Source organism: Geotrypetes seraphini, chromosome 2 (assembly GCF_902459505.1).
Source record: "Geotrypetes seraphini chromosome 2, aGeoSer1.1, whole genome shotgun sequence".
Taxonomy (NCBI): Eukaryota; Metazoa; Chordata; class Amphibia; order Gymnophiona; family Dermophiidae; genus Geotrypetes; species Geotrypetes seraphini.
This window is the reverse complement of record NC_047085.1, coordinates 318,109,868-318,134,742: the sequence shown is the minus strand read 5'-3', so window position 1 is coordinate 318,134,742 and position 24,875 is coordinate 318,109,868. Positions and strand designations below refer to the sequence as shown.

At 47.1% G+C, this 24,875-nt stretch overlaps 1 protein-coding gene across 7 annotated transcripts in view; it reads right to left on the bottom strand.

The window, feature by feature from the left end:
- TCAIM (T cell activation inhibitor, mitochondrial) overlaps nt 1-24,875 on the bottom strand; it is an 89,294-nt gene that overhangs the window by 31,198 nt on the left and 33,221 nt on the right. For 4 of the 7 annotated variants that reach the window (XM_033930090.1, XM_033930091.1, XM_033930093.1 and 1 more), the window contains exons 4-5: nt 15,229-15,382; nt 1,249-1,501 (exon numbers count right to left, since the gene is read on the bottom strand). In XM_033930090.1, coding sequence (XP_033785981.1) covers nt 1,249-1,501; nt 15,229-15,382 — 407 coding nt within the window. Of the gene's footprint in view, nt 1-1,248; nt 1,502-15,228; nt 15,383-20,696; nt 20,758-20,876; nt 22,288-24,875 lie in introns of those variants that run through there. The other 3 variants (XM_033930094.1, XM_033930095.1, XM_033930097.1) reach the window with 3 other exon arrangements.

Sequence of the window (24,875 nt, the reverse complement as noted above, 5' to 3'; positions counted from 1 at the left end):
TCACATCCCCTGACTCAGTCCTCAGAGGAAGCAGTTGAGCTTTTCAAAAGTGTGTGCGCTATTTTACTACCCCCATCACATTGCCTGTACAAGTAACAAATGCACAGCGAGCGACCATGTAAGTTATACTAATTTTCAGAAAAACCATCTAGATAATTTCACTCTGAATATCAGCCCACACAGTCCATGCAATAAAAGTGCTTGCGCATTCTGCTTTTTTGCAGGCTCCTCAAAATCACCCCCAAAGTGACAAAATGTGTGGCACATGCAATACGATGTCTTTTGGCAACTTACTTTCTGCAAGAGCTGCAATTTAGTATAATGTATCTGCTTGTTTCAACATCTTTGGAGATGACCACCAAGGTGGTTTACAGAAAAACAAAATCAAAATATAGAAGAGATAACCATCAAAATACATCAGACTGGGAAACAAAAGGACAACTTTCTGCAACTACTGTATCTACTTTTTGCTCTCTCATGAAACTGGAAAGCTCATATTACCCACTTCTTTACATGTTATAGCAAATCTAAAAAAAAAAAAAAAACCAAACCCCCAACCATCACCCAAAAACAAAAATCAGGCAATGGGTACTTTAGTACAGTGGTTCTCAATCTGTGGGTCAGGAACGCAAATTGGGAGGAGGGGGGGGAGTCACAAACAGGGCTGCTATGAACCCAGACTGTGACCTGTGTCCAAACAGTGTCAGTCAGCATGGAGACTACAAGTAGGCCTTGTTCCTTCCTCCTAGGTGGCATTCCTGTTAGTCTGGAAACTCAGGGGAGTACACATCTACTATTTTGTTATTATTACCTGGGGTCAAACTCATTTAAGTCTGGGAAGCACTGCTCTACTGTAAGCCATTTTCATAAGTTCACCACTGAAATGATGTGGAACAGTATACAATCAATAGCAGCTCCTAAGGACTCCATTAGCTGACCAGCCTAGAATAAGAATGTGGCTGTGCAGGATATGATTACTATTTCCAGTGCAGGAACAGGTGTCCCCAATCATCTGCACCTCTGGATATGGTTCTTTCTAGACTAAAAAGGACTTAAAATATTTTATAGAAGGAAATAAAATCAATCCAACATATGCATGATATATCAAGAAGAAAGCTGCCAGACCATAATTTAATTCCTCTGTACACCTTGCAACATTTTACAACACAAGCAAATGAATTTCACAAGTCTAAAATCCTATTGCTATTACTTGTTTATAGTAATGATTAAAATAAAACTCTTACATACATTAATGCAGTTTCCATCTTCTGGGCTTGTTCTAATTCTTCCTCAGGATCCTTGAATCCAGTAAATGCGTAATATGTCTTGTCCCATTTGATAGGTCTGTAAAATGTTCCAGGCGTTCCATTATGGGACTGGGAGTCCATATTAACATTCAAACTTTGGACATGCTCAGTAGATAAACTGCAGGAGTCGAGAATATCTAATACTGTGCTTCGCAGGTCCCTGGTGTTCAGAGTAAAATTGACTGCTCGGAACCCTATAAAAAGCAATCACCCAGAGCAATTATTTTTTTGTTGTAACAGTAGCCTATTGTGTCTCAACCTACTAAACACTGTTAACATTTATTTAAATGTAATGCTGAGGCTAGGATGTGTTTGGTGCCTTGTGTTCTTGAAGTTGCTTTAATTTACATAACATAACATAAGCCTGTATTACATACCGCAAAATGCCTTTCGGATGGATGCGGTTACAGAAATATAATTAATTTTATTTCTTGTCATTTGTAAAATTTGCCAAAAACTTTAATAAACATAAAAATGTGAAAATGTTGTGATGCTAGACAGTATAAGCCCCAGGATCAGAGAAGGGCAAAGCCATAAAAGGTGAGTGATTCAATAAAGGGACTCCCACGGGAAGTCCATTCTAGAAGAGCAGTGTAACAGGTGAAATCTGCACATGTTTCGGCACAAGCAGTTACATCAGCCACTGAGCTGGTGTCAATGTCTGTGCCTGGACTGGGAAAATAAGAGTACTATACTTTATCCCAGGACAAGCAGGCAGCATATTCTCACATGTGGGTAACGTCATCTACGGAGCCCCAGCGCGGACAGCTTTTCAAGCAAACTTGATTGAAGTTTCAAGTTTGCTACACTGCACCACGCATGTGCATGCCTTCTTGCCCACTAGAGGGCGCATCCCACCTCGTGGTCCTCAGTTCAGTTTTTTCCGCGGAGCCAGAAGCCCTGTGGAAATTGAGCTCCTATTTTTTCTGCCTTCTGACACCGCGTCTGGGTTGTTTAGCTCGGTCGCTGTGCTTTATTTATTGTTTTTCCTTCATAGTCCGTCATTTTTCGTCGAAAAAAACAAACAAACAAAAAAAAAGGTTTGTTTTCCTCCGTTCGGCTCCGGGGGCTCCCGGGAGCCGCGGCCGCGGGACTTCGTTCGTTCCCGGCCCCTTTCTTTTTCATGTCCCGTCCCTCGACGGGCTTTAAGAAATGCACCCGGTGTGAGCGGTTACTATCCATCACTGACCCCCACCGGTGGTGCTTGCTCTGCCTTGGACCCGAGCATCCGACTAATTCCTGCGATCGGTGTTGCACTCTTCAGGCCAGAGCGCTCCGTCGACGCCGCGCCAGGATGGCGGAGCTTTTTACAGTTGACTCCGCGCCCAGGAAGGCCTCGACGTCGGCCTCGGCTTCGGCCCCGGCCTTGACCTCGGCGCCTTCGGCGTCGCCGCGTGCCTCGACCTCGACTTCGAAGCCGACGCCTGCGACCAAACCTGCCTCGGGTAAGTCCTCTTTTCCATCCCCGACTCCAGGGTCGTCGAAGAAGCCGTCCTCGAGTTCCTCTGCGGCGGGTGGGTCGTCCTCGGCCCCGCCCAGGACTCCGGCCACTAATGCCCCGAGGGAATACTCGAGACCGAGGTCGCCCTCCAGGGAGCATCCCCCGGCCTCGGACCTGCCTACCATGGTTGGGATCCCGGTGTTCCAGGACCTGCTCCGAGCATTGATTTCCTCAGAGCTGTCTGGCGCCCTCGAGCAACTGTAGCGGGCTGCGACCTCGACTGCTTTGGCCTCGGGGGCTCCGACCTCGGTCTCGACTCCCTCGGTCTCGGCTACCGGGGCACCACCGACCTCGGCCTTGCCCTCGACCTCGACCTCGGGGGCCCCGCCTGAGAGCAGCGTTCGGCCCCGGGACAAGGTGCGCAGAGTGAGACGGATTTCCTCCTCGAGGTCCTCCCGGGGTTCCTCGCCCTCGGGCCGGCCTCGGGCGAGGCGCCGCCCGAGGAAGCCGAAGCGTTCACGCGGCTCTCCTCGGCGACGTGGCCGCTCCTCCCCGCTCGGGGGCGAGGCCTTGCAGGTTTCGGAGCTTCGTCTCGACAACCCGAGGCTTCTCCGTTCCCCTGCGAGAGGGGGGTTCTCGTGACTCCTCGCCGAGAAAAAGAGGGCATACCTCGGTTCCTCGGACGCCTGGGACGTCTCCCAGGGGTTCTTCGAGGCGGAGACATTCCCCGACCCCCTCGAGACCATTAGATCTGGCCTCATGGGGCTCGGGGTCCGGTAGGGAGCCCCGTTATTCTCACGAGCCCTCCCCCTTTTGTTCGGCGGAGAGGTCGAGAACTCCCTCCCCGCCGGCCAGGCAGTCCTCCTTCTCTAGTTTTGTACAGGACATGGCACGTGCCTTGGGCCTGGACCTCATGGCTGGGTCGCAATATACTAAGGAGTTCCTCGAGGAGCAGGACCTTCCTGCTCCCCCAAGGGAATCCCCTCGTCTGCCCCTGAACAAGGTCCTTCATCAGACCTTGCTTAAGAACCTGACTTCACCTCTTACAGTCGCAGCGGTGCCGTCTAAGATGGAGTCCAAGTACAGGACGATACCACCCAAGGGGTTTGAGAAGGCTCAACTCTCCCACCAGTCTCTACTGGTCGAGTCTGCGCTCAAAAAGACTCAACCCTCCCGGGTTTCTGCGGCGGTTCCGCCCGGCAGGGAGGGTCGGACCCTTGACAAGTTTGGTCGTCACCTCTATGCCAATTCCTTCATGGCAACCAGGGCGCTAAATTATGCCTTTACCTTTTCCTCCTATCTACGTGGCATGGTAAAGGATCTGCCCCAATATCGTGAGGCCTTGCCGGACTCCCGCAAGGAAGGGTTCGACAGGTTTGTGTCCAACCTGTCTCAATTGCGGTTGTACCTGTTCCATGCGGTGTACGATACGTTTGAGCTGGTATCGAGGGTGTCAGCCTTTGCGGTAGCTATGCGCCGGTTGGCGTGGCTACGCACCCTCGATATGGACCCAAACCTGCAGGAACGCCTTGTGGACTTGCCTTGCGTGGGGTCCGAATTATTCGATGAATCCCTGGAGGCGGCGACCAAACGGCTCTCGGAACAGGAGCGCTCGTTAGCCTCCTTGGTCCGTCCGAAACCTCGAGCCACGCCGCAGAAACCCTTCCGACCTCCCCCGAGGAGGTACCCTCAGAAGTCGACCCCGGCTTTTTCAAGGCCACCGCCTCGGCGCCCCCCTCGACAGGGCAGAGGGGGACAAACCAAGACTCCAGCGCAGGGTCCTGCCAAGCCGGCGCCGTCCTTTTGACGGGATAGGCGGATGGGGCCGGCCCCCCTCCGCCATCGCGCCGGACCCCCTTCCCATAGGGGGTCGACTCCGGTCCTTTTACGCGGCCTGGACCGAGATAACATCCGACGCTTGGGTGCTCCGGACCGTCTCCGAGGGCTACTCTCTCAACTTTTGCTCTGCGCCGCCGGAACATTCCCCGGGGGCTTGCCCATTCAACCGGACCCAGCTCCCCGTCCTCATGGCCGAGGCCAGGGCCTTGTTGAGGCTTCGGGCGGTGGAACCTGTACCCTCCGACCAGCGGGGGCGGGGGTTTTACTCCCGTTACTTTTTGGTCCCAAAGAAGACCGGGGACTTACGCCCCATTCTAGACCTCAGGAAGCTCAACAAGTTCCTGGTCCGGGAGAAGTTCCGGATGTTGTCACTTCCGGTGTTATATCCTCTCTTGGAGGAAGGGGACTGGATGTGCTCCCTGGACCTGAAGGAAGCGTACACCCATGTTCCGGTGCATCCCGCTTTCCGCAAATTCTTACGGTTCCAGGTGGGCGAGCTGCACCTGCAGTACAGAGTCCTACCCTTCGGCCTGGCCTCGTCCCCTCGAGTCTTCACGAAGTGTATGGTGGTAGTCGCTGCAGCACTGAGGTCTCGGGGGTTTCAGGTCTTCCCTTACCTGGACGATTGGCTGATCAAGGCCCCGACCAGGGAAGGGGTTATTTCAGCGACCCTACAGTCTATCGCCTTCCTTCAACGACTGGGGTTCAAAGTGAACTTTCCCAAGTCCCAATTATGCCCGACCCAATCGCTTCAGTTTATAGGCGCAGTGCTGGACACTGTTCGCCTCCGTTCATTCCTACCTCCTCCGCGGTTGGAGGCTTTGGTTCGGTTGGGTCGTCTGATCCTTCAGCTGCCGATGGTGTCGGCTCAGCGCATGATGATGCTTCTGGGCCACATGGCTTCGACGGTCCACGTCACGCCGTTCGCCAGACTACACATGAGAATTCCTCAGTGGACTCTGGCCTCTCAGTGGCGCCAGGAGTGCGATCCTGTCTCTTCTCGCATAACGGTGACTCCTTCTTTGAGACGCTCGCTCCGTTGGTGGACCGTCTCTTCAAATCTTTCCGGGGGTTTGCTCTTTCTCGTCCCTCCGCATCGCAAGGTTCTGACCACGGACTCCTCGGAGTACGCGTGGGGGGCCCATCTCGACGGTCTGCGGACCCAGGGTCTGTGGTCGGTGGAGGACCGACGCTGTCACATCAATGTGTTGGAGCTTCGCGCCATCTTTCTGGCGGCTCGAGCTTTCTGCCACCTGCTCCGCGATCAGGTAGTCCTCATTCGAACGGACAACCAGGTGGCCATGTATTATGTGAACAAGCAAGGTGGGACAGGCTCTTGGTCCCTTTGCCGGGAAGCTCTGCGCCTTTGGGAATGGGCGATCTCCCAGAACATCTTCCTACAGGCGGTCTATATCCAGGGGGAACAGAACTGCTTGGCAGACAAACTCAGTCGGCTTCTCCAGCCGCACGAGTGGTCCCTCAACTCCAGAGTCCTGCGCGAGGTCTTCGACCGCTGGGGGACTCCACAAGTGGATTTGTTTGCCTCCCCGGAGACTCGCAAACTACCCCTGTATTGTTCTCAGATGTACTCCCCGGACCGTCTGGAAGCGGACGCCTTTCTTCTCGACTGGGGAGGGAGGTTCCTTTATGCGTTTCCTCCTTTTCCGCTGATCTTGAGGACGTTGGTTCGTCTCAAGTCATCCAGAGCCACTATGATTCTCATTGCGCCTCGGTGGCCTCTGCTTCTGCCTGTGTTTCCCTCTCTGCTATCTCAGAGTCGGGGGTTCGCTGTTGCATCCCAATCTTCAGTCGTTACACCTGACCGCTTGGTTCCTTTCCCCTTGACTTCGGTTCCGGTTTCTCAGTCGGTGCGGGAAGTTTTGGAAGCCTCTCGCAAGGTCTCGACCAGACTTTGTTATTCCCAGAAGTGGACCAGGTTTTCCTCCTGGTGTTCCTCGCGTCATCTGGTTCCGGATTCGGTCCCGGTGTCTTCGGTTCTGGACTATTTGTTACATTTGTCTAATTCCGGCCTGAAGACGACATCTGTCCGGGTACATCTCAGTGCCATTTCGGCTTTCCATCGGCACTTGGATGGACGTTCTCTTTCGCTTCATCCTCTGGTGACGCGTTTTATGAAGGGTCTAATCAATGTTTGTCCCCCTCTGAAGCCCCCTCCTGTCGTTTGGGATTTGAATGTTGTCTTGGCTCAACTGATGAAACCTCCCTTTGAGCCTATCGACAAGTCTCTCCTGAAATTCCTTACTTGGAAGGTGGATTTCTGATTGCCCTCACATCTTCTAGACGGATTAGTGAGTTGCAAGCTTTGGTTGCGGACCTGCCTTTCACTGTGTTCCATCATGACAAGGTGGTTCTCCGCACCCATCCTAAATTTTTACCTAAAGTTGTGTCTGATTTCCACCTCAATCAGTCCATTGTCCTTCCTGTGTTCTTTCCTAAGCCCCACTCCCATCCTGGCGAGACGGCGCTCCACACGCTTGACTGTAAGAGGGCATTGGCATTTTATCTCCAACGTACCAGGTCTCATCGGAAGGTTCCTCAATTGTTTTTGTCCTTTGATCCCAATCGTTTAGGACACCCTGTTTCCAAGCGCACCTTGTCCAACTGGTTGGCTGCTTGTATTTCTTTTTGCTACGCTCAGGCTGGTCTTACGCTCCCGGGTCGAGTCACGGGGCATAAGGTCCGGGCGATGGCAGCTTCGGTTGCTTTCCTCCGATCTACTCCTATGGAGGACATATGTAAAGCTGCCACTTGGTCTTCGGTTCATACGTTCACCTCCCACTATTGTCTGGACACTTTGTCCAGAAACGACGGCCGGTTTGGCCAGTCGGTGTTACGTAATCTGTTTTCATAAATTGCCATCCTCCCACCTGCCCTTTTTTGGTTGGCTTGGAGGTCACCCACATGTGAGAATATGCTGCCTGCTTATCCTGGGATAAAGCACAGTTACTTACCGTAACAGGTGTTATCCAGGGACAGCAGGCAGATATTCTCACAATCCGCCCGCCTCCCCGAGGATGGCTTCTTTGCTAGTTATGGAACTGAGGACCACGAGGTGGGATGCGCCCTCTAGTGGGCAAGAAGGCATGCACATGCGTGGTGCAGTGTAGCAAACTTGAAACTTCAATCAAGTTTGCTTGAAAAGCTGTCCGCACTGGGGCTCCGTAGATGACGTCACCCACATGTGAGAATATCTGCCTGCTGTCCCTGGATAACACCTGTTACGGTAAGTAACTGTGCTTAACGTGCATGTATATTACACAAAAATGCGTGCCCTGTCCATGATCCACACAGAGATCTCCAAATACTGCATAGCTGGATTACTGTCATTTACACATGTACCATATATACTCGAACATAGGATGAATTTTGGGCCAAAAAAAGGCCCCAAAAATGGGGGTCTCGTCCTGTATTCGGGTCAACATACAATGAAGACCCGACCCCCCTCCTGGACGTTGCAGGCCTTAACCGGCCTGCTGTATGACTTGATAGGCCAGGACAGGAGAGACTAACAATTTTTTTAACCCCCCTGCGCTTACCTTTTGCGCTGTTTTTAATCCCTGGTGGTCCAGCGGTGTATGGGGCAGGAGTGATCTTTCCGCACCCTGCCCCATGCTGAGCCTCTCCTTCCCTGGTTCCTATTTCAAGCCCAGCAGCGCACCCAACAGGGCCGAGCTTTTCGTGCTTCTTGCTCGGCCCCACACTGCTCTCGGAATGGCTGTCGCCATTCCGAGGCACCTTAGGATAATTCTGTATGGAGCCGTGTTGATGTAGGCAGCAAGTACACAAGTAAATGCTAGTATTCTGGTCACTGACATGCATTTGTGAACACAAACCATATATACTTGAATATAAGTCGATCCGAATATAAGTCGAGACCCCCATTTTTCAGCACTTAAATATGAGTCTTTCAAAAATTGTCTGCACTTGAAATTTTTGCAGATCATTTAGGTGCAGAAGAATAGGTGCCGATGTGTACTGACACTTTCACTTTTGTTTTTCAGACACGTGCACAAGAAGCTGCGCTTACCACGAAACCTTGTGTGCATGCGTCCAGCACACTCTCCCCCCCATCATTTTTGTCACACATAAAATTTGCCTCCAATTAATTTGCTGTACTCTGTGTTACTACTCTCGCAATACAAGACATGCTCAGACATCTGAACAAGGCTCCTACTGCGAGCCATTCTGCATCTCCCTTTAAGTTTGTACCTGGGGCAATGGAGGGTTAAATCACAGGGAGCCACAGTGGGCAGGGCCGGATTAAAGGGTAGGCCCAGGAGGCACGTGCCTAGGGCCCAAAATGGTCAGGGGGGCCCGCCAGTGCGGTGCTTTAGGGCCGTTTGGGCTCACCCTCGCTGGATTCGCTGGCAGCAGCATTGTCGCCCTGCCTCCCCTTCAGCAGCGTCGTCGTCGTCCTAGTCCCCCCCTCGACCAACCAACCAACCTCCCTCCAGCAGCAGCAGCACTCTAAACAGCAGGAAACGTGAGAGGCAGCGCCACCTTGATTTTCTCCTCTTCAAACACCGCCGATCCTCCCACCGCGAGACGACCGACAAACCTCCCTCCAGCAGCAGCAGCACTCTAAACACGCTGCTTCGCAGCAGAGGGCATCACCGGTGGGAAAAGGCTGTGGGCCACAAAGCAGCGTGCTTAGAGTTGCTGCTGGAGGGAGGTTTGTCAGTCATCTCGCGGTGGGAGGATCGGCGGTGTTTGGAGAGGAGAAAATCAAGGTGGCGCTGCCTCTCACGTTCCCTGTCGCTTTATATTTCAGGGGCACCGGAGGAGAGGGGGGCCCATGACCTCCCTGCTCTCTAGCTCTGTTGCACCCTTTGATAGCTCTGTTTCCTTTCTTGCCAGCGACTCACTCAAGTGTCTCAGTCAGCCGTAACCTCACAAGAGCATTGCCACCGCCTTCCGAACTGTGAAAAGTAGGACAGAAAGGAAGTGCCCCCTCATGTGACTAGGCTCTCAGTAACTTTTGATTTGGACAAAATGCCTTTCGATGTCCTGCATTTTTGATGTTTCGGAAGCAAACCTTACTGGAGAATGAAGTAGAATTATGTTGCTAAAAGTCAGTGTATTTACGTGAAATACTTGTGTCTGTTTTATACTTTCTGATATTTTAATTGCCATGTTACCAATCCCAGGGCAAGCAGTGGCTTCTCCCCCATGTCTGTCTCAATAGCAGAATATGGACTTTTCCTCCAGGAATTTGTCCACACATTTAAAAAAAAATTTTTTTTAGTTAAGAACATAAGAAGTTGCCTCCGCTGGGTCAGACCAGAGGTCCATCGTGCCCAGCAGTCCGCACCCGCGGCAGCCCATCACCTGTCAGTGGTCCCAGAACTCATCCTATAACCTATCACTACTTCTATCTGTACCCCTCAATCCCCTTTTCCTTCAGGAATTTATCTAAACCCACTTTGAATCCCTTTATTGTGTTCTGTTCAATCACAGCTTCCGGGAGTGCGTTCCATGTGTCTCTGGGTGAAGAAGAACTTCCTGGCATTGGTTCTAAACCTGTCCCCTTTCAGTTTCTCCGAGTGCCCCCTTGTACTTGTTGTTCCCCACAGTCTGAAGAATCTATCCCTATCTACCTTATCTATGCCTTTCAGGATCTTAAAAGTTTCTATCATGTCTCCTCTAAGTCTCCGCTTTTCCAGGGAGAACAGCCCCAGCTTTTCCAGTCTGTCGGCATATGACAAGTTTTCCATACCTCTTATCATTTTCGTCGCTCTTCTCTGGACCCCTTCAAGTATTGCCATGTCCTTCTTGAGGTACGGCGACCAATACTGGACACAGTACTCCAGATGCGGGCGTACCATAGCACGATACAGCGGCATGATGACTTCCTTTGTCCTGGTCATGATACCCTTCTTGATAATACCCAGCTGGCTTTCTTTGAAGCTGTCGCACATTGTGCTGATGCTTTCATTGTTATATCCACCAGCACACCCAGGTCTCTTTCGAGGTTGCTTACCCCTAGCAATGATCCCCCCCATTGCATAGCTGAACATCGGGTTCTTTTTCCCAACATGCATGACCTTGCATTTCTCTATATTAAAACACATCTGCCACTTTTTCGCCCACTCTTCCAGCTTCGTTAGGTCTCTTTGCAGGTCTTCACAGTCTTCCGTGGTTCTAACCCTGCTGCAGAGTTTGGTGTCATCCGCAAATTTGATAACCTCACATTTCTCCAGATCGTTTATAAATATGTTGAACAGGAGCGGTCCCAACACCGACCCCTGCGGAACTCCGCTCGTGACCCATTGCCAGTCTGAGTATTGGCCTTTTACTCCAACCCTCTGTTTTCTGCCCGCCAACCAGTGTTTAATCCATCGGTGTACATCCCCCTCCACCCCGTGGTTCCACAGCTTTTTTTAACCCAGCTACACTAACCTTTAATCTTATCTATTGTTTTGCCTTTTGTCTTTGTTTTGTTCTATTTCTATCATTTAAATTTCTCCAGAATTCTACTGTTCAACGGCTCCCCCTTCTGCTTCTATTCCTTTCTCTCCTCTCTTCTACCTTCCAAAGTATTTAGATCAATACTGTCTTGTTAAAATGTTTATTTTATTTCTATTTTTCCTCTAACTCTACTTTTCACTTCTCTATTACCCTCCAGGTACTTTAGTTAGATTGTGAGCCTTCGGGACAGTAAGGGAATTTTTCAAGTACCTTTCTTATTTCTAATCTTAATGTATATTTTCTGTAAACCGCTTAAAACCTAACGGATGTAGCGGTATATAAGAAATAAATTACATTACATTACATTACTAACCACTGATGTTACATCCTCTGGCAATGAGTTCCAGAACTTAACTATTCTTTGAGTAAAAAAAAATATTTCCTCTTATTTGGTTTAAAAGTATTTCCATGTAATTTCATTGAGTGTCCCCTAGTCTTTGTACTTTTTGAAAGAGTGAAAAATCACCTGTTCTACACATAAGAACATAAGAAGTGCCTCTGCCGGGTCAGACCACAGGTCCATCCTGCCCAGCAGTCCGCTCCCGCGGCGGCCCAAACAGATCAAGATCTGTCTGAATCATCAGAAGGGGCTCCCTTGCCACCTTGGTTTCCCATTTAAGTCCTGCCTTCCTATCGAAGTCCTAGCCCTCCGGTCTTGCACATGCACGACCTGGTTGGTTTACTCATTACCTGGTTTACTTCTTATACTTGTGTTACATCCCAGCTCCTCCCTCAGTATCCCACGATCCCTTTATCCCTCAGGAATCCGTCCAATCCCTGTTTGAATCCCTGTACCGTACTCTGCCTGATCACTTCCTCCGGTAGCGCATTCCAAGTGTCCACGACCCTTTGGGTGAAAAAAAACTTCCTTGCGTTTGTTTTGAACCTGTCTCCCTTCAGTTTCTCCGAATGCCCCCTCGTACTTGTTGTCCCCTTCAGTCTGAAGAATCTGTCCCTATCCACCCTCTCTATGCCCCTCATGATCTTGAAGGTCTCTATCATATCTCCCCTGAGCCTCCTTTTCTCCAGAGAGAAGAGCCCCAGCCTATCCAACCTCTCGGCGTATGGGCAGTGTTCCAGCCCTTTTACCATTTTTGTTGCTCTCCTTTGGACTCTCTCAAGTACACCACTCAAGCTTTTGTAGACCTCAATCATTTCTCTCCTCAGCTGTCTGTTTTCCAAGCGGAAGAGCCCTAGCCTCTTTAGCCTTTCCTCATATGAGAAGAGTTTTATCCCCTTAATAATTTTGCCTTATCTTCTTTGAAGCTTTTCTAGTACCGCTACGGGGCACATTTTCAAGCACTTAGGGCTCCTTTTACGAAGGCACGTTAGCGGTTTAACGTGCGCAATACCCTGCGCTAAACCGCCGGCCGCGCTAGCCGCTTCCGCCTTCTCTTGAGGTAGTTTATCGGCTAGCGTGGGGGTTAGAGCATGATTAAAAGTTGCGTGCGTTAAAGCCGCTACCGTGGCTTTTTAAAAGGAGCCCTTAGACACACAAAGCACCATAGGTTACTAAGATTAGCACAGCAGTTTAATTCTAACATAGCAAGGATCCTAGCTTACAAAATGAACACCAAACCAGAAGTAATCACAGCATGCAAAACTGTCTGTGCTAAACTAGAAGCAAACCACTGTTCTGAGATAAGCCATTATACTGACAACATATACCGTACCTTATTTATTGGAGATGTTCACATTTTAGACATTGAAGTAATGTAACCAAAACCCTTACCCACACCCTCATCACTTCATAATAACATTCCTGCAACTCGCTACTCTCAGGTCTTCTGCTCAGCCACCTTTCTCCCCGTCAATCTGTTCAAACTTCAGCTGCACGACTCATATTCCATAAGAACTGCTATACTCAGTTATCTCTCTCCTAAAGTCACTTCATTGGCTCCCCATCCATTTCCTAATGCAATTCAAACTCCTCTTGCTGACCTACAAATTCATTCACTCGGCAGCCCCTCGTTATCTCTCATCACTTATCTCCCCCTATGTACGCCCCTCCCCCCGCAAGCTCCGCTCAGTCCCTCCTGTCTATGCTTTCTCCTCTGCCAATTCCAGACTCCGTCCCTTCTATCTTGCTGTGCTGTATGCTTGGAACAAACTGCCTGAATCCCTACGGCGGGCTCCGTCTTGGCAGTGTTCAAGTTCAAGTTAAAAGACCACCTCTTCAAGAGTGCTTTCAACTCCTAACTCCTTTCACCTTGGGCTCTGCTCTTCCTAGCAGGGACCGTCTATTAAAAGTCAAAATGTACAGCACTGCTTATGCCTTTCAGCACTACAGAAGTAGTTATATTGTAATAAGATTATGAATCTAATTTCTTGGATTTCCATTGTAATTTAAAAAAAAAAAATAGTAGTAGTAGTAACTTCATTGAAATGTTTGGAAAAGTGTGATGTGACCTGAGATGCTGATATCAATGTGTCAAGAGAATTGTGATCACTTTTAAAAGGAAATCTTTTGTATGCAAACATATTATATACGTGTGTGTGTGTGTATATATATATATATATATATATATATGTATATATATCCTATATAATAAAACCTTACCCGTGCATGTGCTTTTAAAACTGCGTGATCCCTGCCGCTGTGATTTCTGATCCGTGGCCGTGTTCCATTTTAGAATGCGGCGGCAGGGATCACTCTAGCCACTCCCCTCCTCCCGCCCTCACTCACCAACCGCTGGAGGAAGCGCAGGCAAGCTCTCTCCCTGCCGGGATGAACCGGACCCCTGAGAAACAAGCGCCTGCAGGAGGAGACCCCGCCGCCGCCCACCTTCCCATTCTCCTGAGCTGCATCCTCGCCCCCCCCACCCGATTGCCGACCACGGTGGCCGCTGACAAGTGCTGTGTCTCTCCGTGCCGAATTCCATTTTCGAATTTGAACACGGAGAGACACAGCACAGCCGGTAACTCCCCCCTCCCGCCCTCACTCACCGCCAAAACCATCTACTTTTAAGCCTCCTCCTTCTCGTCGGCTCACCCCCGTTTAAATTCAGAGAAAAGCGCTGCACCGCGCTACTGCTGGCCTCGCTGTCTTCTGTCCACTGCGGCCCGCCCTCTCTGACTACTTCCTGTTTCCGCTAGGGTTGGCCACAGTGGATAGAAGACGCCGAAGCAAGTGGTAGTGCGGTGCACCGCTTTTCTCTGAATTTAAACGCGGCGGCTGGGAAGGGGGCGGTGGGAAATGCTGCTGCTGCACAGGAAAGGCCGGGAAATGCTGCTGCTGCACAGGGAAGTATGTGTGTGTGTGTGTGGGGGGGGGGAAATGTGCACAGGGAAGTGTGTGTGTGTGGAAAATGCTGCGTCTGCACAGGAAAGTATGTGTGTGTGTGTGTGGGGGGGAAATGTGCACAGGGAAGTGTGTGTGTGTGGAAAATGCTGCGTCTGCACAGGAAAGGCTGGGAAATGCTGCTGCTGCACAGGGAAGAGTTGGAAATGCTGCTGCTGCACAGGGAAGTGTGTGTGTGTGTGTGGGGAAATGCTGCTTCTGCACAGTGAAGTTCAGGAAATGCTGCTGCTGCACAGAGAAGGGTGGGAAATACTGCTGCTGCACAGGGAAGTGTGTGTGTATGTGGGGAATGCTGCTTCTGCACAGGGAAGGCCGGGAAATGCTGCTGCACAGGGAAGTGGAGGGGACCGAGAGGGAAAGGGGGCCTGGGAGCGATCTTGGTTTGCTTTGGGGGAGGGGAGACAGAAGGGGGCCATGGAGAGACAGAAAGACAGGCAGACAGGCAGCGCATTAGAACAAAAGACAGACACACAGACAGACAGCGGGCAGGAAGAGAGACAGAAAGAAAGACAGACAGGGTGCAGGAGAGAGAACCAGAAAGAAAGAAGGGCAGACAGAGGGAGGGAGAAAGACAGAAAGAAAGGAAGAGAGAGACAGGGGCAGGGAGAGACACAGAAAGACAGACAGACATATATTCTAGCACCCGTTAATGTAACGGGCTTAAACACTAGTATATATATATATATATATACACACATACCCCAATACATATTACACACACATTTTTTGGGTGGGGAGGGGGAAGATGGCTCAATTCATCTTTCATAGAATTTAAAATCACTTATGGGAGAACTTACTGAATTTGATTAGTCACACTGGATCATTTCTTATCTGTCCATAATAAATCTCACCTGGAGTGTTGAGTGATTCCTGGCTATCCAGTGACTGCTGTTCCGTCTCTCTTATATAAAAAGTAAGTTGTGTTGGTTTAAAGGATTTGAATCCTGGTTTCTGCAGGTTTTCAAGATAGCCATTTAATCTCTTAAGAGAGTTTTCATTTACTTCCTGAAACATAAACCAATGATGGAAGTCACTAACTTTTGGGATCAATTTACTTTTCTACTCGTGAATGTAGTTGCTTTAAAAGAGCTGGATCATTTAAACAAAGTGCAGATGAAGAACATACTCCATGTTTCTATGGCACTAAATCCATGAATTGTTACTTTGAGACAAAGCGTACCAGAGCCCCGAATTTTACACAAGGTTATGGATCTGAACTAAACTTTCTATTGGGAGAAAAAATTTCAAATGCAGGGGATTTATAAATCAAAAGATTTGTTCATGCTTTTAAGACATGTATACCCCTTTTATCTTTCCTCTAAGAGAGGTACACACTAGGAAACAAAAATAGATCAGTGGCCTACTTTATGAATCAGCTTTTTGTGAGGATGAATAATTTTAGTTTATCTGCTACTCTAGGCAAACCAACATCTCCCCTTCCTCAGATGGCCAACATTGCTCCTTCCACAACATCCCCTCCTCCCCTTCTGCCACAGTGGTCAACTTATCCCCCTTCCTACCTTCCCCCCACCCAAGAAGCCCAACAAATCTTCTTCTCCACCTTTCCCCCTCCAAAAGGTGATCATCTCTCTTTCGCTCCCTCCTACCCCATGTCTAGTTTCTCCCTTTTTCTTCCTCAACCCTCCACATCCAGGTAGTCACCCTGAGTAGGGAGGCAGGCTGGCTGAGCAGTGTGGCATACGCAGAACACTGCTAGTGCGCTAATGATAGGGGAGGCCGGATGCAGCATGAAGAGCACATGGATGAGAAAGCGGATGGATGTTTGTAGTACTTGAGACAAGGGCTCTGCTATGTCCTACTGCCAGCAGAGGTGCAAAAATGCATGATAGCAGTGAACTGGAAGTAGAATGGTTTATTTCAGACACAAGAGGTGCCCAAATAAATAAATAAAAGAAGAGGAAATTGCTAGGATGACTAAGATGGCAGAAGGAAGCCCCAGGGGCTAGTCAAAGGCAGTGGTAGCGCTATAGAAATAATTAATAGTAGTCTACTCGTATCATGCTGCTACTGATGCTGGTTTGGTAGCAATCAATATACACTTTACAGGGGGAGTGAGAAAGCTGAGGGAGTAGTACCAGACCTGTAGGGAGTGGGAGAAAAGAGAATGGATTGGAGGGCGTCCAACAGAAATTGATTCTGGCAAGTACTCCCTCCCCCTGAGCTATCTTCTTGTCTCAGGATGCGAGAGTCACACAGTGCCTGAAGTCAAGCGAGGATTTTAAAGAGAACAGTTTAAGAGATTTTGGGCACTGCATGACTCATGTTCCAAGAGCATCACACGGTGTGGGAAGACAACTGCGGCATTTCCTCATCACCAACACCGGCACTTGCATTTATGCTCATTCTACTGAGCTGCCAATTCCACTGCAACCAGTGGGAGACTCCCGCTGAAGAGCAAAGAATTCCTGCTGAGCAGCCTCCCGTCCCATCAGCAGCAGGGAATGTTAATAAGATATCTCCTGCTGCTGTGGGACCTGTCTTATGGTAAGAACAAAATCTCACAGTTCTTATTGCAAGACTGGTTCTGCAGTAGCAGGAGATGACGTTAATTAAGGTGTTTCCTGCTGCTCGAGAGAGAGGTAGCTTCTTGGTGCATCAGTTTACGTCTGCCAGCAGGTAGAGTTAACAGGTCCAGGTGCATGGCTAGCAGACTGGGTGGAGCAGAGCTGGGATGCGGCTTAGAGTTCCTTCTTAAAGATTGGGTCTCTTTGGCAGTTCTTTGACCCACAAAGTATTGTTGCCACAGACGCTCCCTCCCACCCTGGTCCTGCTGTAATTCATTTCATGTGATTCTCCAATATTGTGTGTTCCTAAGGAAGGACTATCCTTTCATCCTCACTTTTTAGGAAGTTACACGATTATGCATCACAAAGATCTGTAGATGCATAATCACATAATTTCGGGGATGTAACTTTTAGACATATGCTAGCCCTATAAAAAAAGGACACCATCACATAACTAATTTGTTATGAACAAGCTCCAACATAGCATAAAAGGGATATTAAAGTCATTTGTAGCTACTAGAGCATGAGCACACACACAAGGAGTTTTAATCTGAACTAGGATATTTATGATTTTGGGCTCTGAAAATCAGTACAGGCGATCTGTTTGCATCTCTAAAACCCATGTTCTATTACTAGTGAAGAAAGAACATAGTGTGGCCCAATCACAAGATGGCTTCAAATACATATAACAGGCTGTTCCCCGCCTCTTAGAAGAACACATAAGAAATGCACAAACACTCTTTTTCCTTCCTCCTTACCTTCATCATTGCTCTCCACTGTACATTTTGCTTCCCTTATCTCCATATAACAGGAAGAAAACAAGTAATAAATTTAAAGCATTTACAGGGGAGAGGTAAAAGTGAAATGCTGAGAGCTGCTTGGGGGCTGGGCTCATGTGCAGAGAGAGGCAGGAAGCTTGGGAGAAGCTGCCCTCAATAGCAGCTGTCTCATTAGAAACCCCAGGACTGTTATTGTGAGCTGGAGAGCAGAGATTAAGGCAGTACAAGGAACTGGTGAGGAAATAGCATAGGGCGGCAGTGAAAATTTCTCTGTCAGCTCTGGCGTTTGTGTGTGTGTAAGGAGTGAATATTTTTGAAATAATATTTCCATTAAATAATTGATTTCATGAGTAATGCTGCAAATTAAGCCTGCTTATGAGCTGAGGTGTGTAATGAGAAGGCTGTGAAGGAGGATATAGAACATAAGAAGAGCCATCTCCGGATCAGACCATCAGTCCATCAAGTCCGGCGATCCATACACGCGAAGGCCCTGCCAGGTGTACACCTGGTGTAATTTTTAGTCACCCATATCCTTCTATGCTTCTCGTAAGGAGATGTGCATCTAGTTTGCTTTTGAATCCTAGGTCGGTCGATTCCGCAATAACCTCCTCTGGGAGAGCATTTCAGGTGTCAACCACTCTCTGCGTAAAGCAGAACTTCCTGATATTTGTCCTGAACTTGTCCCCCCCTTAGCTTAATTCCGTGCTCTGTTGTCCGTGTCAAATTGGACAACGTAAATAATTTTTTCTGCTCTATTTTGTCAATTCCTTTCAGTATTTTGAAGGTCTCGATCATATCCCCTCGCAGTCTCCTTTTCTCAAGGGAGAACAATCCCAGTCTCTTAAGTCGATCCTCATATTCCAGGTTCTCCATCCCTTTTACTAGTTTCGTTGCTCGTCTCTGCACCCTCTCCAGCAGTTTTATATCCTTCTTTAGGTTGGGAGACCAATGTTGGATGCAGTATTCCAAGTGGGGTCTGACCATTGCTCTATAAAGCGGCATTATGACCCTCTCCGATCTACTCGTGATTCCCTTCTTTATCATGCCCAACATTCTGTTTGCTTTCTTTGCCTCCGCCGCACATTGTGCTGACGGTTTCAGGGTCCTATCTATCAGTACACCCAGGTCCTTCTTTTGTTCGCTCTTACCCAGAATTGCACCTGACATTCTATACTCGTGTTCCTTGTTCTTTCTGCCTAAATGCATTACTTTGCACTTTTCCACATTAAACTTCATCTGCCATTTCTGAGTGTGTTATGGGTCAAGAACTTATCTGCTGGTTCTCATGATTTACCTCTCCTTTTATAAAAAGCGTAGTGCAGTTTTTAATGGCAGCCACGGCGGTAACAACTCCTATGCTCATTGGAATTCTATCAGAGCTGTTACTGTCCTGGCTGGTGCTAAAAACTGCACTATGCTTTTGTATAAAGGGGGGGGGGGGGATTGAGATTTCTAAATTAAGGCCTCCTTTTATCAAGCCACATTAGGGTTTTTTTTTCAGCAGCTGCTGCAGTAAAAGCTCCAATGCTCATAAGCATCAGAGCTTTTATTGTAGCGGCTGGCAATAAAAAAAAAACCCTTGATAAAAGGGGGGCCTGAGTTTGGAGTTATATTTCAAAGAAAAATTCATAAGAACTTTTAAAGTGTGCTTCAGAATTTAAATTGGATTTTTGTGACTCCTGTTTCTAAAAGGAAGTATTAAGTACTGTACTGGGAAATAGAGAATTTTAATCCCTTTACTGAGTAAGACTGCTGATTCAATTCAGATTGCCTAATATTATTGGTATTTAAAGCAAATGTTTTATATTTTAATATTCAGTTGTTTTTTTTTTCTGCTGCAGTCTTTCTGATTACTAATCTGCTGCGACCTTAAACTTGGAGAATCTGAAACTATTTTTTTTTTTTTAGCTAAATGTTCTCTTGAGAACTGAAGGTCAAGAGTGATATAGAAATAGAATTCAAAGAAGTTCTGTGGTGCAGAACTGTGTCCAGTATTTCTGATACTATATATACGAGCAGGTTATGTGTGAGGAGACTGTGAGATAATTACATTACAGTTGCATTATTTCTGAATCAAAGATACTTGTTTGTATACATAGATAAAGCTAAGGTTGCTCAGATATTGTGTGAATGTGTTAATTAAAACTGTGAGCTGATTTCATATCAGAAGCATTTGGGGGGAGGGGGGGTCCAGGGTCAGTTTAGGAGTAAAAGAATTATATTTTTCACATTTAATAAGAAATGCATGGCCTTAGCCTAAGAAGTAGAGAATGACACAGGGACAAATTTTTCCCCATCCCCACAGGCACTCAATTTCCCCCTCCCGAGTTTTAGCGCTGTCTTTGTTCCGGCTCCACTCCTGTAAGCTCTGCCTTCTACTAATTGTCATTTTTCCAGGTACTTTAGTTAGATTGTGAGCCTTCGGGACAGCAAGGGAATTTCTAAGTACCTATTTTACTTATAATTTTAATGTACCCTATTGTCTATTTTCTGTAAACCGCTTAGAATCCTAACGGAGTTTAGCGGTATATAAGAAATAAATTACATTACATTAACCACACAAGTCTCAAACACTTATGATTTTAAAATGTTTGAGGCTTGTGCAGATGAGGACAGAGCTTTCATAATTGGGGCAGGGACAGGAAAAGAACTCGCCAGGATGGGACAGGAAAATGAGTTCCTGTGGGGCTGGGGAAAAATTGGTCCCTGTGTCATTCTCTACTAAGAAGACACTGCATTCATCTAAGGAGGTTAGGGTTTTGCTTCCTTTAATTTGTTTCAGACAGGATAGTAGCAAACCTCCAGCTCTTCTGAGGAGCTGCTGGTTCCAGACAGGTGGCAGGACAAAACTCAGCGGTACCCAATAGAAGAAAGAGGCAATACCGGTGAAAACAGTTTTTTTTTTTGGAATACTTTATTTTTGTATGCACACATATATAAACTTTTTGTATTTTATTGAATGCTGGGACTAAGAAACACTCTGTTTTTAAAAGAGTCGCCTAGTCAAATACTTACCTGTGGTTCCAGAAATCTTGGAACAAAATTGGTATTAAGCTGAAAGGCAAGACATGTTTGTTTGAAGTTTGAATATTATCACTAACTATAATGGTGTAATCAATGTAAATCTGAGCACACGTGAATGATAAATTAATTTACCTTGTTTAAACAACATCTGATAACGATTGTTGGACATACCTATTTAGTTTTCTTTCACCCTCAATTATTATTGTTTTTTTAAGCTGCAACAAATAAAATATTTTAAATATTTAATCTCTGTGTTGGTGTGAAACATCTGCCTGTGATTATACAATTTCATATATTTAATTGTAAAAATTAAATTGTAATAAAATTACATCACATCATGACTAGGGGGTATTATATCCATACTCTGCCGGCCACCTTTTGCCCCCTCTTCTCATTTACCCCTCCTATATACTGACTTCTGCTTTCCTCTATCTTTGCTCTCTCTCTTCTGCTCTGCTCAGGATGGCCACTGAAATTCTTCTGCCAGTGCCAATGAGAATGCCTGCCATAGGCTGCTTTGCCCCACTCCTTCAACAGGCTGTCTGCTCTCTGGGCCTGCACTGCACTGCCTGTGCCTCTGCAAGCAATACAATTATAACAGAAGGATGCTTTAAAAGAATTAAAGAATTCCTCATTTCATAGTTGAAGAGCACTTTCCAAAACTCGTTAACTTTTTCTCAGTTGTTAAGTTATGGAATTTATTTTGTTCATCATATTCATCGTACATTTACTGTAGCTTATTCCTGTGCCAAAATTCATTCAGTGCAAGGTGTTTTAATGGCCCTGTGTTGAACAATCTATGCAAAACTCAAGTCCAAAAGCTGCTACCTGTTTTCTAAAAACTGCTGCTGATGGACTGAATTTGGGGGGAAAAAAGTGCTCTTCAACTGAACTAATGCTTAATATCACAGGATGATCCCAGACTAAGAAAATTTTGATTATTATAGAATACTGCATCCAGAATTATAGCAGGGGAATAGTGACACCACCCTTGATTATAGTGCACTGGCTGCTGAATGTATCTAGAATTAAAGCACAGAGCCTTATTTTCAAAATCAGAGTGAACTTTGCCCTGCATTTGATCCTTTGCAAGAACTGCTCAAGGCCACTCAACTGACGCCACTTCTGACCAGCATTACATCATACACCTCTATAATCTTTTGCTGTCATCTTGTTCCTTTTTTCCTTTGGTCCTTGGTCCACTTCTCAGAGGCAGTAGGGTTGTAGACAATAAGACAACAGACAGTGTATCTTAGAAAAAACATTTTATATAGGAATAGGCTTATTACAAATCTACAGTGCTTAGAACAGAAATTTGTTACACACCTGCTTCTGTGGGTCATATGGGCTCATTTTTAAGAGAAAAACATCCAAAAAAGGACATAAAGCTGCATTTGGACGTTTTTCTTGCCAAAACCAAATCACCATTTTCAAAACCCATGTTTTTTACATTTTTCTAGTCTGTTCAGCCTCTGTTCTTCTAACTTCCAAGGAGATGTGTTGAAGGCGTGTTTTGGGCAGGCTTAGGCCGGACATCTTGCAGGGATAATCAAACCTTTTTGAAGATGGCCAGGGCGTCATTTAGATCTTTGGAGTTAGATCTGTTTTAAAAACGAATAAGGGCCAAAAAGGTATCCAAACTGACCAGATGACCACTGGAGGGATTAAGTAATTATTCCCTCACACTCTCCCCCAGTAGTCACTGACCCGCCCCCCCCCCCCCCAACATACAAAGTTCTGAATGAAACAGTACATACCCATCTCTAGAGCAGCAGCACCTAGTATGGGAAGGCCTAGTAGAGTAGCACACAGGTGCCTTAAGCCTGCTGGGTGGGCTAGTGAACCATAGAGAGAAAGATCCAGGAGGATTATAAGCCATAAGGGGGGGTAGGGGGGATCTGTGTAAGTGAATATTGTAATATTGTAAGGATGTGCCCCTCAGAGAGGTTCAGTGGGAAGTGAAATTAATGACAATGACAGCCAAAAGTGGTTGCATAAAATATATTGTGTAGAAATAGGCCTAATATAAGAGATGCAATGCTTAGAAGAAAGAGAATGAAGTTGTAACTTTTCCCTCCTTTCCTTCTTCAATCATGTCCGTCTCTAATATGATTGCTAAAATGTTAATTGATTTATTTAGTTTGTATGGTGTTTAGTTTGTCCAATTGTATGTGAGACCACTATCTAGTGGCTTTTTAAATTGTACATCGCTTAGAAAATTTGTATAAGCGATTCATCAAATGGTAATAAAACTTGAAACTATGTATGCTTGGTACTAAGGTACAGAAAAATATTCTATTATAGAGCTAGAAATAGGCTCTTACAAATACAGAGTATACAATTAGATTTAGATGCTGCTTGTGTGTATAAATGAGAGAGAAAAGAGTTTACCTGCAAGAATTTGTTTCTGAATAGGTGAGATGTGGAGGTATGAGGGGAAAAGAGGCAGAATGAGAGAGCAAGCCAAGTGAAAACCAAAAAAACTCTGTGGAGTGACGATGTTCCCAAATGGACTTTATTTGAAAGTATCAAAGTTCCAAAGGTACACTAAAATCATCCACATAAAATAATTCCATCCACATAAAAGTAAATCATCCACATAAGAGCCTTAAAGGACCTAGTCCGCTAGGGATACAGGACCCAACACGGTCCGCGTTTTGACAAAAAGTCTTCTTCAGGGGTCCCTGGGGGTCCTATAAAGGTGAATACGTGGGAAACAAATGCAAGCAGTGTCTCACTTCTGGTTCACCATACAATTATTTCCCATGTATTCACCTTTGTAGGACCCCCAGGGACCCCTGAAGAAGACTTTTTGTCGAAACGCGGACCGTGTTGGGTCCTGTATCCCTAGCGGACTAGGTCCTTTAAGGCTCTTATGTGGATGATTTACTTTTATGTGAATGGAATTATTTTATGTGGATGATTTTAGTGTACCTTTGGAACTTTGATACTTTCAAATAAAGTCCATTTGGGAACATCGTCACTCCACAGAGTTTTTTTGGTTTTCTCTGGATTTTCTTTGTGGATATTTTGGGGTCAATTCCTTTTGTTTTTAGAGCAAGCCAAGTGCCAAGAATCAAGAAAGCAAGAATCCAGAGAGAAAAAGAGAAAAGCCCAGAGAGAGACTTGCTCTAAAAATAGCATCTATTGTTGTTACAATGGTAAGGGAAGGTGTCTGAGATATGAAAGACTGAAGGAGAAAAGAGAAACTATCCCTCATATACAGGAGTTTCTGTTATTTTCTAGAATTTCTCTGTGACCCCTGTCTTCTGTCAGAAACAAAGGCTGATGGACACTTGGACCCAGATTCTGCAAAGTGCATCCCAATTTTAGGCAGCTGTAGGCATCCTACAGCTGTCTAATCAGCAAATTGGGATGCATGTTGTTAAAAAAAAAAAAAAAAAAGCTCTCCAGGCAGGCCGCCTATATTGAAGGTGCCTCCGGGAGCCTAGGGAGGCCCGCAAGACTGCCTAAGCTCATCTAAGGACCTTAGGCGAACCTAGGCGGCCCTACACATCTCCCTAGTAGAGTGAAACACTTACAATGTAGGCCAGCAAAATGCTGGTCTACATTGTAAGTAGACGTGGCCGCTATACTTATCGCAAGGGATCTCCCTGCCGTGATAGGTATAATGGCCACCTGTGCTTCCCCCGTGACTATCGCCGGCAGGAGGGTGCCGAACACCTCCTGCCGGAGGATACCCCAATGCCACTGATCGCTGGCAGGAGGGTGCCCAACCACTCCTGCCGGAGGATGCCCCCCAACTAACCTTTAATTGTTGGCTGGACAGATGGGTCTTGCTACTGTCCATCTGTCCAGCAGGCCTGCCTCGTCGAAATGAGACGGGCCCATCCATTTGCGGCCCATCCCCGCCCATTTCCTGCCCATTCCCGTTAAGCCTAAGGCCTGATTGGCTCAGGTCTTAGGCTTAGCGGGGATAGGCCTGGCCCGCCTCATTTCCACAAGGTGGGCCTGCTAGCTGGTAGTAAGACCCGTCCGTCCGGCCATCAATTAGGTTAGTTGAGGGGGAGGTGTTAGCACGGGGGGTGGGGTCCAAAGGGGGTCCGAAGATCGCCAACAGGAGGGTGCCCAACCCCTCCTACCGCCAATCATATGGGTGGGTGGCCTTCCGGCAGGAGGGGTTGAGCACCCTTCTGCCGGCGGATTGGG